Raw genomic sequence first — 15,182 nt, 5'->3', positions numbered from 1 at the left:
CCTTTTCTTGTTCACTTAGAAATAACCACCAGGCCTTACTTAGCCTGGCCACCCACAGGAACCTGAGAAGAGCCCACTCTCCTCCCTCCCTCACCAAGGGAAAGCGCTATGTTCTCCACACCTGAAACACTAGAATTCCCGTGTTGGCGACAGCCAGGTTGATCTTGGTGCCTTCCCTGTCCTTGGCAGGGTGCAACCGGATTCCGTACATCTCCAGCCGACGGGCCACCTCCAGGAGCTGGAAATCTGACTCTGCTGGGGTTTGTCCACTGACAAAGCAAGGAAGGAAGAGAAAGGCTGGGGCAGGGGTTTGAATTCCCCATGTCTATTAATTTCAGATTAACCGGCTTCTCCAGGCAAATAAAAGGCACTTCAGGGTGAGCAGCAGGGCTGTCCGATCAGATGGCACCCAGCCTCCACCTGCTAACCCCAAAGCCTCCCAGGGAGGACAAAAGCCCCATTGCCAGGGTAACACAAAACCCCACGGTCCATCTCCAAGCCAGCCCATTTCTTAGGATCTCAGTTTCCTCTAGGTCACGAAAAAGTAAAACACTACTGTGTTAAGCAAGTTTTCGGCCACTTTTAAGTAAGCTGAACTTTCTAGCAGAACGCAGGGCCCCTTCTGCTGTCAGCAGGTGCAAATGTCTGCCTCTGAGCCACAAAAGGGAAGGCACTGGTTGTCCTTAGAAAATGTCCCCATGACCAAACCAGACCCAAAAATGGGGGTATCACAAAAGTTCTGGAGTTTTCCCATATCTAACACTATGTCTAGGCTTGATGCATACATCCCTGTGATCCGTGGAGGTGACTGTCCGATGGTCCTTACACACTCTGTACTTTCTGATGGTCCACAGTGGACCACAACACCCACAGTGAAACTCTACACGGCTTCCTTCAGCCTGTTACACATCACACAACACGTGTGTGTGCATCCCTGCACCAGGAGCAGAAAGCAACAACTGGAGGGCCTGCAACTCACATGTGGCTGTGGTGGAACTCCACGATTTTGTCTTCTAGGGCATCCTGTTGAGGTACGTACTTATTTTTTGCTAAGTGTTCTCTGTCCGATGCTTCATCAAAATCCCCAATCTCGGCTATGAAGAAATAAGAAAAGAAAAATAGGCCACGCAGGACAATCCATTCAGAATGTGTTAGCAAACCCAAAGCTGACAGGAAAACTGGATGAGCACAGCCAGTAGGGACTGTGACTGGGCCTCAACCTCAGAGTAGGGATGGAAGCACACACCACAATCAGAGCACCGTGGAAGGCGATTCCTCCTTCTCCATCTTTTAGTCACCATACTCTGGTTTCTTTCTTGTTTTAACGTTACCTTGACATCTGGTAATCACACTCGCCAACAGGGTATAGTGTGGCATTTTGAGACAAATATACAAAGTGAGGTGGAATTATCGTGGTCACTGATAAACCCATCAGCTCAGACATTCAACGTTTCTTTTCTGAGAAACCTTTAAAAACCTATTCTCATAGTGACTTTGAAGCGTTCAGTTGTCAACCACCATCTATCCCGCTGTGCTATGGGATGCTAGGAGTTATTCCTTCCTTCCTCTCCCTCTCTCTCCCTGTCTCTCCTTCTCAGTACTACATTCTACACATTGGGTGATTGCTTGATTGCTGAATGACTCAGTGTAAACAGGCCTAGAAGTTTCAGGACTTTTCAAAAAAAAAAAAAAAAAAGTTGAAACTCTTCCCGTGTAATGGCCCAAATGTGCTGTCACAGAGGAGATGGCAACGGGAGGAGGGTAAAGGATCTAATGTGGATTTTGTTGTTGCTGCTGTTTTACGAAAGAGTTTACCATATTTCTTATACGGTCAGAAATAACAGTCTGACTGCAATTGTGTAGACTTTTTTCATCCACAGCCAACACAATGGGTTTTTCTTGTGCAACATCAACATGTGTCTAGAAATTGCTGTGCCACAGATATGCCTGGCCCTGAGCCCTAAGAACTGTGCCCTCAGCACCAGGGAGGGAATGTCTGAGACTCCTGGGGGCCTCCTTTCTCTGTGCACCCTGTTACCTGTGTAACAAGCTGCCAGAAAGCAGCATAATGGCCAGGGCCCTGCACGTAGGGAAAGCAGGAGTGTGGTTGCCATGGAAGCTAACTTTGCTCTGTCGTGCGAAGCAGCCTGCCAGGTCCAGTCCACCCAGCCACTGTCATCAGCATGGCCTAGCTCCATATACCTCCACTGAGACTGCCTGTCCTGTACTAATCTTTGCCAACTCACCCAACGGCATTTGGATGAACCCCTCGTTTACAGCCTCTGCTGTAACTGGTGACTGTTTGTTACCTAACTACCTTTTCTGGATTGAATTCCCATTTTATCACAGAAAACAGTGCACAAAGCCGAAGGGTGCCCCGGCCTGCAGTGGTCTAGATGGAAGCTTTGATCTCTTGCTAGGGTTTCTTCTACATCAGGAAGCACAGTTGATCCCTATTATTCAAGACAGACACGGGGGCTGGACTGATGGCACAGTGGTTAAGAGCACTTACTGCTGCTCTTGCAGAGGACCTGGTCTCAGTTCCCAGCACCCATGTGACAGCTCACAACCATCAGGGAACCTATGTAGTCTTGGTGCCTCTGTGGGTACCTGGCATGCAGATGGCACACATCCCAACAGAGGCAGGAGAGATGGCTCAGTGGTTAAGAGCACCAGTTGCTCTTTCAGAGGACCTGGGTTCAGATGCCACATCGGACAACCACCCATAAGTATGGCGGATTTTATGCTCTTTGGCCTCTATGGGCACCCACCCATGTGACATATACATATACATTTAAAAAGACAAATCTTTAGACAGGATAATCATGAGTTATAAAGTCTCTGCAGACAATGAATTAGCATTAGCGCACGCTGCTCTGAAGGGAACGTGAGGTCAGATTCCTGAAAATCTTGAGACATCTTAATGACGTCTGTGTGGCTGTATTGAAGGGCGTGCTGTTTCGGACCCACGGCTGGTTCATCCACATGGAACCCACGGCCACACCAAGCCCATTCAGCACATGGATGTTCTCTACCACGTGTATCACACTACACTTAGGGACAAAGGCAGCACCTGAGCATCACATGATTTAGACGACAGCGAAGTCACCAAAGGCAGCATAGAAACTTGATAAGTGTGGCGCTAAACGGGCCATAGGAAGGGTCCCTGTGAACAGCGGGAGGGCAGGAAGGGAAGGCAGAGCTTCCTCCCATTGGGACCCAGCAGAGCCGATGATCAGCTTTCCCCTGGTGTGGCTGTAAAGGACGCTGACTGCACACAGTGTTGTCTGGGGATAATTTCAGTAACTGGGCAAGTCTGAAATGAGACTATCAGAGCAGTGAAGACAAAGCTCTAAACTATGTAGGGGATTAAATTTGGGCTTCTCAACTCTTTCCCATCCTCATGATAGAAACGTGGTCGGTAAGGGTTCAGGTTTTCCTTCCGAATCAGGGTTAAGACGAACCCCGGTCTCTTCCAGGTCACTTGTTTGAGGACCTCCTCTAATGCAATGGCTGCCTGAGTGCAGAGTAAACTTGCTTCCGAGCGTTCCCTTCCGCAAAGGGAAATCTGCAGCAGCAGTTTTATGTTGCGTCCTAACACTAATGATGCATATTTGGTGATGAGTACTGAATATAATAACAGGACAAAGCGGATTTGGCATACTTGTCCACTGTCCATCAGGCTTCTCCTTTGAGACAACTGAGATGACTCTGTATAGCTGTCCTTAAAAAAAAAAAATCCAGTGTCACCAGAACACAGAGGTCCTAAGTAATGTTTGAGGATATGCCACGAAATGAAGTTAGTGTCTCCACTCTACGGGGCATCCATGGTAACAGCAAAAATAACTGACATTCTTAACACATTGTGTGCGCCTGTGACTTCTTCTCAATCAGCTCAATCAACCTGTGTGATTGCTACAGGACTCTCAAAGGAAGTCAAGAGAACTTACATTGTACAATGTGTGAGATCAAGAGAGCGGCGCTGGTGTCGTTACATGTCAGCCTGCCTTGAGCCAAGTCCTGCTTCACCTGCAGAGCAAACAGGTACCTGTAAAGATCAACAGAGATGGGGGTCACACAAAGGCAGCCGAGAGTTGGCATCCAGAGGCAGTGCCCTCTGGCAATCTGAACACACAGCAAGAAACTAAAGAAAGGTACGTAAAACCAAGTAAAGAGAAAGCCTATAGAAACAGGGAGGAGGGCAGGAGGGAGGGAGGGAGGGAGGGAGGGAGGGAGGGGAGGGAGGGAGGGAGGAGGGAGGGAGGGAGGGAGGGAGGGAGGGAGGAAAGAGGAACTGAACATAGTGAACGGTGAGCTTAGAATTGCTCGATTTTCATGGAGGAAAGCCTTCATAAATATATGTTGTATCAGAAGGGGCCTCCAAAGCCAACTCTGTGGCAACTTGACCACAACAAGAATGGTTAAAATAAACTGAAACATACTGAATTTTAATTATGAATTAATGAAAATTCATGATTCCACTGATTGTGGGTTGGTAAAGAACAAAAAGTTTTAATATATCACATTCCATGATCTATTCATAGAACTCCTTATCCAAAAACGGGTCACTGACCAACGCATTAATGGCATAAAGGTTATGGAAGTAACCAACCAGAGTTGATCTGAAGCCTGCTTCATAGGAGGGAGTTCATGCCTGGCACTGTAAACCTGGTCAAAAGCCTGTGGCCTGGGGAACGAGAGGTCCTATAAAGGGAAGCTGTTACTGCTGTCTGACTAAATGGATCTGTCAAAATGCTTTCTAGATATTTACGTTTACACCCCTAGATCCTCTCAGGCTTGGCCAGAGACGCCCCTTTCTTTGGTGGGCAGCAATACAGAGAGAGAACCATGGCTGGTCAAAATGATGAAAATGAGTGGCCACTGTGTGTTTACCCTAAATGGGACATCATTCCTACCCCAAGACTCAGGGAACGCCACACAAGACAGGGTCAAACAGGAGCCGAAGGACGGGGAGCAGAGCTCTGGAATGCCGAGTTTTGGACATGGCATGGCTTTTGCATTAATAAACTATGCTCTCACTGCAACCACCGCTACCTGTGCAAGGCCAAGCGGCCAAGTCCAGTCAACATCTCAGTTAGCAGCACTGACTGGATTCAGTGACTTACAAAAAGAGAAAAAGAAAAAACCCAAAGTCAACCCCAAACGAAAACCCCCAAGAGGACATGAGGTGGAAGGGGATACGCCACAGGGCACGTGGGGCACGTGGGGGGTAGGGTGGGGGAGGTGGGGGTGGGGGGGGTGGGGGTAGGTGGGGGGGTAGGGTGGGAGGGGTAGACATGACCAAGGCACATCGTGCAGGTGTATGAGATTGCCAAAGAACAAATGAAAGATACTCTAAAAATAACAGCATACACAAAAGAACCATGGGCACCGCCACCTGTGTAGTTGAGGATGGACAGAGAACCCAAGCAGACAGCGGAGTCTGACTCAGCAGGACCAGAGAGATAATAACAGGACAGAAATCCTCTCTCAATAACCTCTAAAGAAATTCACAGTGGCAAGGATTGTCCGCTGGTACAAAAATCATGAGGAAGCTTCATGTTCTGAGAATGCCTGAAGAGACATTATTTATTTCCCAATGGAAGGATCAGAATGTCACCTTCTCGTCCTAATAAACAATCTTAGCATTGTTATGAAGTTTATAACATATCATTTAGAATAGATTCTGGTTTGACTGTACCCGCAGAGCTTTTAGAACAAATTTCCAGCTCTTAAGACAGCATGAGTTTGGAAGAATAAGCAAAACACCCCAGAAGGAAGCAACGTGACAAGTCTAACAGGCACGGGATTTTGTGGTGCAAAGCCAGCATCACGAGGAAACCTGAAGAGCTGTGCTGGACTGACAGAGGCCCAGGATGAGCGACCAGGCTGCTCACAGAGATCTGCCTGCCTCTGCCTCCCAAGTGCTGAGATTAAAGGTGTGCGCCACCACTCGATGAGTCTTAATTTAGAAAACACACACATAAAGAACAGTAAGGGGGATGCTGAGGAATTTGAGTCCAGCGAGGGTATCTGTAACATGAAAGTACATGCATACATACAGAAAAGCAGAAAGGGTGCCATGCTAATATGATACACAAGAGAGATGAAGGATTCCTAGGTTCTCACTCTTGATCAAACGTTACAACTTTCTCTAGTGTGCAGTTACTACTTCATAAAACAAAAGATTGCTTTATTATATTTCTATGGTGTTGGAGTGGAACCTTGGGTCTCACACATGCTAGGTGTGGTGGCTTGGATGACAATGTCCTCCACAGGCTCAGATGTCTGCTTGATCACCAGGTCATGGTGCTCCTGGGGAGAAGGGGGTGTGGCCTTGTGGTGAAGTGTGTCACTGGGGGTGGGCTTTGAGAGTTTGAAGACTACTGACATTTCAACTTTACCACTGTGGCTTCCTGCTCCTGCTTCAAGATGTGAGCTTGCTGTTCAGCCACCACCTGCAGCCTGGGCTCGGCCATCATGGCCCCTGGAACCATAAACTGTTTTCTCTAAGTTACCTCGGCCGTGGTGCTGTATCATAGCAACAGAAAAGCCACCAATGCACAAGGCTGGCACTCTGCTGCTGAACTACACACTAATTAATTCTAAGAGAAGAAAAAGGCAGTTAATAGTATCAGACACACAGGTTTCCGTAAGAACTGGATGGGATACAGTGGTGAGTCCACCAAGCTCACCATGGCGATGGATTCTTCCAAACCCGTCACATGGATGGAAAACCCTGATTAAACTGTGTGGTGTGGTGTGGTGTGGTGTGGTGTGGTGTGGTGTGTGTGTGTGTGTGTGTGTGTGTGTGTGTGTGTGTGTGTGTGTGTAGAGAGAGAGAGAGAGAAAGAAAGAGAGAGAGAGAGAGAGAGAGAGAGAGAGAGAGAGAGTGTGTCTCTCATTCATACACACAAACAGGAATGCCCCAAATCACACAAATACAGAAAGGAACTTGGGGGTGCTGGACTGACAGGAACAGAAGGGACATAAGAAGGGTAAGGTGAGAATAGTCAGAATGCATTTTATACACAAGCATGAAACTACCAAAGAACAAATTTATCAGATAGATTGATAATCCACGGGGAAGAAATAACTGTAACATTTCCACAAATAGTAACTTAAAAAATAACAACCAGACCAGGTGGTGGTGGTACACAACTTTCAAACTTAATCCTAGTACTTCGGAGACAGAAGCAGGTGGATCTCTTTGAGTTCGAGACCAGCCTGGTCTACAGAGAAAGTTCCAGAACAGGCTCCAAAGCTACACAGAGAAACCCTGTTCAAAAAACCAAAAACCAAACCAAAACAACAACAACAACAACAACAAAACCCAACAATAACAACAAAAAAACCCCAAACCAAAAAAACCCAACCAATTTTGTTTAAATTGCTTAAGACATTTCATTATTAACAACTAAAAATGCAAAAAAATAAAACAAAAAAAGAATGCAAAACAGGGTGGTCATTGCACAGGTAGAAAATAAAATCTCAACACTGGAGAACTAGAAGCTGACAACAGGGACCTTCACAAAGTTCCTTCCTGAATCTGTGTCCTGTCCTGTGTGTTCCCACCAGGTGCTGTCCTGCCTCTCACTGGAAAATTAAAGGATAGAAGAGTGGGGAACAGGAAATAACCTGCTCAGGAGCACAGGGGATCTGGGGGAAGGGTTGGCCTCATCTCTCTGGATCAGGCAGTGTGACCGCTCCCTGAACCCAGTACTTCACAGAGCCCTAATTCTGACCCATACTGTAGCTAATTTTCAAACAGCTAGAAGGGCTTTACATTTTAAAAGCATTGTACTTTGAATAATTTATCAACTCAAACACCAGGTCCGGTGTCTGCAGAGAGGTGTTTTGGGACATATTTCTGGCCAGAGTCTAACAAGCTTTGTGGGTATTGGGTGACAACCCCAAGAAGGCTGAGTGACAACAGAGGGCCTTGGAAGTGTATACACGTATGAGGTACGCACACGTGGTGTGCACATGTGATTCTGAAGGCTGTAATAGATTGTCATCTTCTGGCTATGCTTACTCTCTGTTTCCAGACTGAGGTAACAAGTGAAACAGCGTCCTGGGGCTGACACTGTGGCCTCTGCTCACCACAGGAGCTGTAAGTAGAATGAATTGGCTGTTCTTGCTTTTAGACACTTAGCAACACCTTTGGGGCTATAAATGGAAGCAATTCCAATCAAGTCCACGGAGCCAGAGCTAATTCTTACTCAGTAGGCACTAAATACAGCTAAATGGCAGTAACACAAAATGCTTCCAAGGGGATGGGCTGTGTCTGGGAGCGTGAGACAGGACAGGAACAAGAGAGGACCTTTGCCTCGCTTCACACCTGCTTCATGCCCTGTCTGCAAAACACTGATGGTTTGATCTCTTTCATTTGGAAAGTCTTAAGAGTCTCCATATTCTCACTAAGTAAAAATTAATTAATTAAAAAATTAACTACATTGATTTAGTTTTCCTGCCAGTCAGTGGAGACTTTTGCATGCAGTCTACGACAGAATTCTGGCAGAATCTTTTGGCTGAGAAGAGGAACTGATCCTGCTGAAGACAGACAGACACACAGACACACAGAGAGGGGTGGGGGAAGCAAAGTGTGTCTCCACTCTCAGCACAAGAGATAATTCTGAGCTTTGCCATGAGAACAGCTGGGGGTGGGGTTGGAGAGATGGCTCACTGGTTAGAGTGCTTGCTGCTCTGGCAGAGACCTTGGGACCAAGTCCCAGCATCCACAGAGCAGCTCACAATCGGTTCTAGGGGATGTGATGCCTGCCTCTGGCCTCCGAGGGCACCAGGCACACATGTGGTAATACATATGTACAATGCATGCAGACAGCTAGGAATTTCTTATTCGGTGAAGCCCTGGTTACTGTTTTCAACACACACCCCTTGCGCCAAATCAGGTCTTTTCTCTTCTAGAACCTGGGTGCCGGTGTCCATACAACTGACTCCACAGTTCAATAAACAGAAAGGAATCCAGATTCCTGTGGAGCAGCAAAGTGCAAAGCCAGACTAACTTACATCCTGCTGTGTCCTGAGCTCCTGTCAATTTCCCTCCCCAAAGCTCCATCACCCTCCTCACCATCCAACACAGGCAAGTGTCTCAAGTCTCAGTCACCACCAAGGTATTTCTGCTGATGCAAGAATTTGAGGGTGTTGCAGTCTCAACACAGTGGGTTCTCAAGATGTCAAACTGTGCTGAGGACAGTGATGGAAACTTACAGAAATCTCAGGTCAATTCTGTTGAATATCAAGACAAAAGAATGGGATTTCTGGAAAACATCCTTAAAATACTGGTTCATGTTGGGAACCGAAAAACAAAAGCAGAAAACAAAACCCACATCGATCTGGCGGAGATCACGGAGCTTGAATGGCTTATCAGTCTTGACAGATAAGTTGGCAAAGACCCAAAGAAAAACCCAAAACAACAACAACAAACAAAACCAACACACAAGGCATACTTGGCTTAATGGTAACAAGACTCATGGACTTTTAGAATAAAGATCAGAATGATAAAAACAACAAAAACCTGAAACTCTGAAGACAATGATATACTATAATTAAAACGAGAAAAATTATTGTAAAATAAGAATTTTTGATGGGAAAGATAGGATTCCTGCCTCTGATTTTCAGAGTCGGAAAGGGGCCCAGAGACTGACAGGAGGGCAAAGCATATCGCCAACCTACTGACCACAGCTAGGGTTGGCTTTAGGTTTATTTCATTCAGTGTGTGCTCCTGCCCTAGAAGCTGGGACATGGGAAGCCCAGTGAAGACACTGCACAAGGCTCTGCAGCTGGTTGGCTCTGGGTGTCTTGTGACTTAAGTTCTCAGCCCTGGCTGCTGCTCCTGTACCAAAGTCTATCAACCATAGTTCCCAGGTGACTGGCGGCTTTGGCCAGCTCAGGACTCTTTCAACCCCTTCAGTTGTGGATATGAGGGGGGTGACTCATTCATAAAATCCAAATTAGTGCGAAGGGTCTTGTTTATCCTTCTCTGTGGAAATCCAAGACATATATGCAGTGTCCTTCTTGGAACAGCCATGTGATGATGGTCACAGGTGTTTCACATGTCACCTGGCCAGAGCGCCAGCCCCAACTTTTGCCTTTCCCAAGGTGCCACTGCCCTTTAACCCTTGCTCTTCTCTTCTGTTAGCCACCACTTAGTTGATCAAAAATCTAGGTATCCTATGCTTTGCTAAGACTCCACCTCTAACTCATCACCACACCGGGGTCCTGTGGACACCGCTCACTCCAAACTCAACCACTTGTGGGCACTTACACTGCTGCCGCTGTCTCTTTGGTCAAAGCCATCACAGCGATGGACACAGTGACTGCTTGCTCACTGGATCCCAGGAGACGTTCAGCCCACACTCCAGCATCCCCAGGGCGGCTAGTTTCTCCACACTACCTGTCACTGGGACACCATCTCACCGTGATGAATATCCTCCACACCCCAGGCCTTCGCCAAGTGTTTGAATGTACAGTGCCTGCTCCTGCCACGAGCCCTGTGCTTTCTCTTCTCTCTGTGAAGTTCCAACCTAGAAAACGGTTCTGTTTCTCACACCACATCCTTGAGATGAATCCTAGTCCTAGCAATCTGATGTCACTGACGTGTCCTATCACATCTGATGACCTCAAGAGCGCCTGTCGTCATAGGGCATCTTGCCATTTGTGTAATCACCTGCCATTTTCAGGAGACACAAGACTTAACTTTTCGTCTTCATGATTCCAGACTGTAGAACAAGGCTTTAGACACAGAGCACATGCAATAAATACTCCAGACCCTGTGCTCTGTACCGTGAGTGAGGAGGATGGCACATGTGAGGAGAACTCGGCTGGTCAGACCGTCGTGGCAGATGAGGGTGTGCGTGCGTGCGTGCGTGCGTGCGTGCGTGTGTGGTGGGGAGTTAGGCCGCTGTCAGCGCTGCCTGCTTTGTCTCACGCTGTAAAATGAACAGGAGGAGACGATGATGAACTCTGAGGATGACGCCGACCCCAAGATGGCAGCAATGATGGCGAGGACAATGAGGATGACTGTGACCATTTATAACGACCCTGCCTGATTCTTTTCAATCTGTGTATAGTAATGTAAAATTCTGAAAATAACTGTCCAAATTACTGGAGCTCAGTCAACACTGGTACAGAATAAAGTAACTTCACAGCCACGTCACACCTAACCAACACTATCCACTTGGCCACATTTTCAAAGAAATTGACAATTTCTGTCAAATTCACCTACCCATAGCAGCAAAGAGGATTCATTCTTATTTTTAAATTCCTTCATGCGTGTGTGCGTGCGTGCGTGCGTGTGACATGTGAAGCTACTCAGAGAAGCTAGAAGAGGCTTTCACATCTCCCAGAGCTGGAGTTACAGGTGGTTGGGAGCTGCCCAATGTGTGTGCTGGGAACCGAATTCAGATCCTTGAAGCACTCTTAACACAATTCAGAATGGTTTCACAAGGGACCCCTAAAACAGACTCAGGTTATAACAGACAGGGATGGATGAGTGTGTGTGTGTGTGTGTGTGTGTGTGTACATGTGATGATAAGGCCACCTCACTTCATAATCAGTTGTGAAGAAACCAGGCGACAGGAAAAGCATGGTCTTTTCCTTCATTTTGTAGGCACAGATGGAAGAGACAAGGGTTAAACCACTGAGCACTGAAGAGATATGGTCAAATGAACATTACGGAAAGGTTTAGTCAATTGGAAATTCGTGTTTACTTTTCCTCTACACACAATAGTGAAAAATGTCCAGTTGACTGCTACTAACCTTGTGAGTTCTTCTTGCAGTTGTGTGTGATCAGGTGGGAAGAATTTCACCACAAACTTAACAACAACGTGCTTTGGCCCTGAAAAGAACAACAGAAATCATTAAGGTGTGTACTGGTGAGTGTTTTCAAAGTCACCAAACAAAGAGACTTTCCAAAGCTCGTCATTGTTGTTCCAAGGTTCCCAGAGTCCAGCTACCACCAAGCCATTCAGAATGGCCACAAGCTGCTAACTCACACATCTTTAGAGTGACAGGAAATCAGCTTTCTAAGAAACAACTCTGACAAGAGTTCTATACACATTCAATGGTTTCACTCTTTCTCTGGAGCTAAGTTACACTTGGGTTTTTATACGGCTGCAAGTTTTTACATGCACAGCAATTGCTAGGAATGGCCCAGGGGGTTTCTTCATCTGAGAAAGTGAGCTAGGGCGCGGGGTGAGCTTCGGGTGCAGCTAAAGCCAACAGTTCTGGTCTCATCGACTTGATCTGAGCCATTTGGGACAACTCTAAGAACACAGCTTATCTCAAAGCCGTGAGAACGATAAGCAGGCGCTCAGGGGCCAGGAGACAGAGTGAAAAATGAGTTTCCTATTGTTTTCAGGGCCTTCTTAATCTCTTCAAATATGCAGGCTGGACTCATGCTAGGGCTCTGCCTGCCCATCAGATACACACACTCACAGACACACACACACCATACACATTCACTCACACACACACACACACACACACACACACACACACCCTTACACACACACCACAGACACACCCCACACCCTCACACACCACACACACACACACACACACACCCTTACACACACTCCACAGACACACACCACACCCTCACACACCACACACACATACCACACCCTCACACACACTCCACAGACACACACCACACCCTCACACACCACACACACATACCACACCCTCACACACCACACACACATACCACACCCTCATACACATACACACACACACACACACACCCTTACACACACTCCACAGACACACACCACACACTCACAATTAAGCAATTCTCCTCAGACAAAACTAGCATTCTGATTTCAGAGGCTTTGAAGAAGTAGATCAGAAAACCTCGAATCTAGTTTATGAATAGAAGGCTCCGCCCTTCCCCTGAGAACACGGCAGCGAAATTGCAAACAGCACAGCGGAGACAGGCTCAATTATTCCAAGGATTAATAGCAAGCATTAGTCATTAATCAAGATGATATTTGATTTTCCAAGCGAGGTATTTATTACCAAAGTATTATGTATAAAAACAGCAGAAGTTACATATTTTAACAGTCTGTGGGTTGCCGAGTGATGACAAGCTGTCGCAAGGGAAAAAAGAATCTGTATCTCTTGTGTTCCGTGTCACAGACAGACACCTCCTCATGGGAGTCACCTGGCCTTATGTCTGCCACCCTGGTGAGCATGAAGGATATACTTACTTCGGATCTGTTTTGCAATGGGCTTCAGGAGGTCCAGCCACACCTAAGGAGGGAAGGAAACCAAACGAGACACAGCTTCAGTGGAAAGTGCAGATTTTTGGAACCATTTTAATCTACTGAAAACATTTTTGAGAATTTCATGTTGTGAACCTGTTTCTTCCTCTAGAATATTTTATGCTGCTACCTCCTTTAACACTTTTTTATTTTATTATTCTCTGTGTATGGGCATTTTTGCCTGCATGTATGTCTGAGGGCTACATGCATGCAGTACTCCTAGCAGCCACAAGAGGGTGTTGGATCCCCTACAACTGGAGTTGTAGATGGTTGTGAGCCATGGGGTGGGTGCTGGATACTGAACACAGGCCCTCTGGTAGAGACCGCTGCTCCAGCCTTTGCTAGGTTCCCTTACGTATAATCTCCTGAGTCTATGTCTGAACTTGACAATTAAAACCTTTTTAAGGGGCTGGAGAGTGGCAGATGTTAAGAGCACAGGCTGCTCTTGTAGAGGACCTGGGTTTAACCAGCACCCACACGGCTACTCACAACCTCCAGTAACTCCAGTTCCAGGGGACCTGACACCCCCTTCTTCTGACCTCTGTGTGTATTATATGGGTGTGGGACACTTACATATATGTAGGCAAAACACTGATATACACAGAACACACACATATATAACTACCCTTTTTTTAAAGATTTTATTTATTTATTATGAATACAACATTCTGCTTCCATGTATATCTGCACACCAGAAGAGGGCAGAAGATCTCATAACGGATGGTTCTGAGCCACCATGTGGTTGCTGGGAATTGAACTCTGGAAGAGCAGCCGGTGCGCTTAACCTCTGAGCCATCTCTCCAGCCCCATAACTACCCTTTCTTAAGATTCATATGAACAGCCAACAGGTGGACAGTGCTGCCAACAGTAGAATGAGGCTCAGGGCAATGCAAAAAAGTTAAAAAGGAAAACACTAAGAGAATCTCGGGGATGCTGAGATGACTCTGCAGCTAAGAACTCCAGAGGCCCAAAGTACAGTTCCCAGTACGGTGTCAGGCAGCTCACCACCATCTGTAACTCCAGCTCTGAGCCACTGTGGGCGCCTGCACTGGTGTGCACGTACGCACGTGTAGAAACACACCTACACAAATGAAATAATACATATAAATATTTTTAAAGCTAAGGCATTTTCTACTCTCATTTGGGCATTTATCGTATTTCCCATTCAGACAATATTAAGCAGTGATTGATCACATGATTACTGGCTGAGTGAAACGTGCATGCTTCTTAGAGAAATGAAATCCATGTATGGTCACGAACACACAGAATAGTAAACCCTTGAGGGACAGGCGAGAGGAGTAAGTATTTACACACTACCACACAACACACACTGCCTAGAGTTTTCTACCTCTCAAAGCCAATGGGATCCCTGTAATGCAGGAGGGAAACCTGAGCCATGCCTGATCCATGATTCATTCCAGGTGCCCCAACCAGAACTCAACAAGGCAGATGAACTGGGCTCACCCACCCCCAAGCTCCCTGCAGTCCAAATCAGAGAAAAAAACCACTGGCCTCATTAATAAAACGTAAGCTAAGCACACAATCCCATTGTATGTATTCTTTTTTTAAAAACTCTCCTTGAATTGCTGGTCAGTTGAAGGGGATTCTCTCTGCAGACAGGATGGAAACAAGGTTAAAAGTCTCACTGTGAAAGGAAAGGTTAGAAAAAATGAGAAGCTGCCTGGAGAAACGGATGTCAAGAATGACAGCTATTTGCAAAGAGAAAATTTCAAAGGCAAAGAAGGAAATGCTGACATTAGGGAATCATTTGTGCTAGAAATGCAAATCAGTAAAATCCATCTCAAACAACTAGATACTAATTGTGTGTGGGGGTGTGTGCATGCCTGCTCTCGTGTGTGTGTGTGTGTGTGTGTGTGTGTGTGTGTGTGTGTCTGT

General features: G+C 46.5%; 1 protein-coding gene across 2 annotated transcripts in view; it reads right to left on the bottom strand.

The window, feature by feature from the left end:
• Farp1 (FERM, ARH/RhoGEF and pleckstrin domain protein 1) overlaps window positions 1–15,182 on the bottom strand; it is a 259,534-nt gene that overhangs the window by 57,858 nt on the left and 186,494 nt on the right. For both annotated transcript variants that reach the window (XM_027393905.2, XM_027393906.2), the window contains exons 4-8: window positions 13,233–13,275; window positions 11,782–11,860; window positions 3,951–4,048; window positions 980–1,094; window positions 122–269 (exon numbers count right to left, since the gene is read on the bottom strand). In XM_027393905.2, coding sequence (XP_027249706.1) covers window positions 122–269; window positions 980–1,094; window positions 3,951–4,048; window positions 11,782–11,860; window positions 13,233–13,275 — 483 coding nt within the window. The remainder of the gene's footprint in view (window positions 1–121; window positions 270–979; window positions 1,095–3,950; window positions 4,049–11,781; window positions 11,861–13,232; window positions 13,276–15,182) is intronic.

Source organism: Cricetulus griseus (assembly GCF_003668045.3).
Source record: "Cricetulus griseus strain 17A/GY chromosome 1 unlocalized genomic scaffold, alternate assembly CriGri-PICRH-1.0 chr1_1, whole genome shotgun sequence".
Taxonomy (NCBI): Eukaryota; Metazoa; Chordata; class Mammalia; order Rodentia; family Cricetidae; genus Cricetulus; species Cricetulus griseus.
This window is presented reverse-complemented; position numbering and strand designations above follow the sequence as displayed.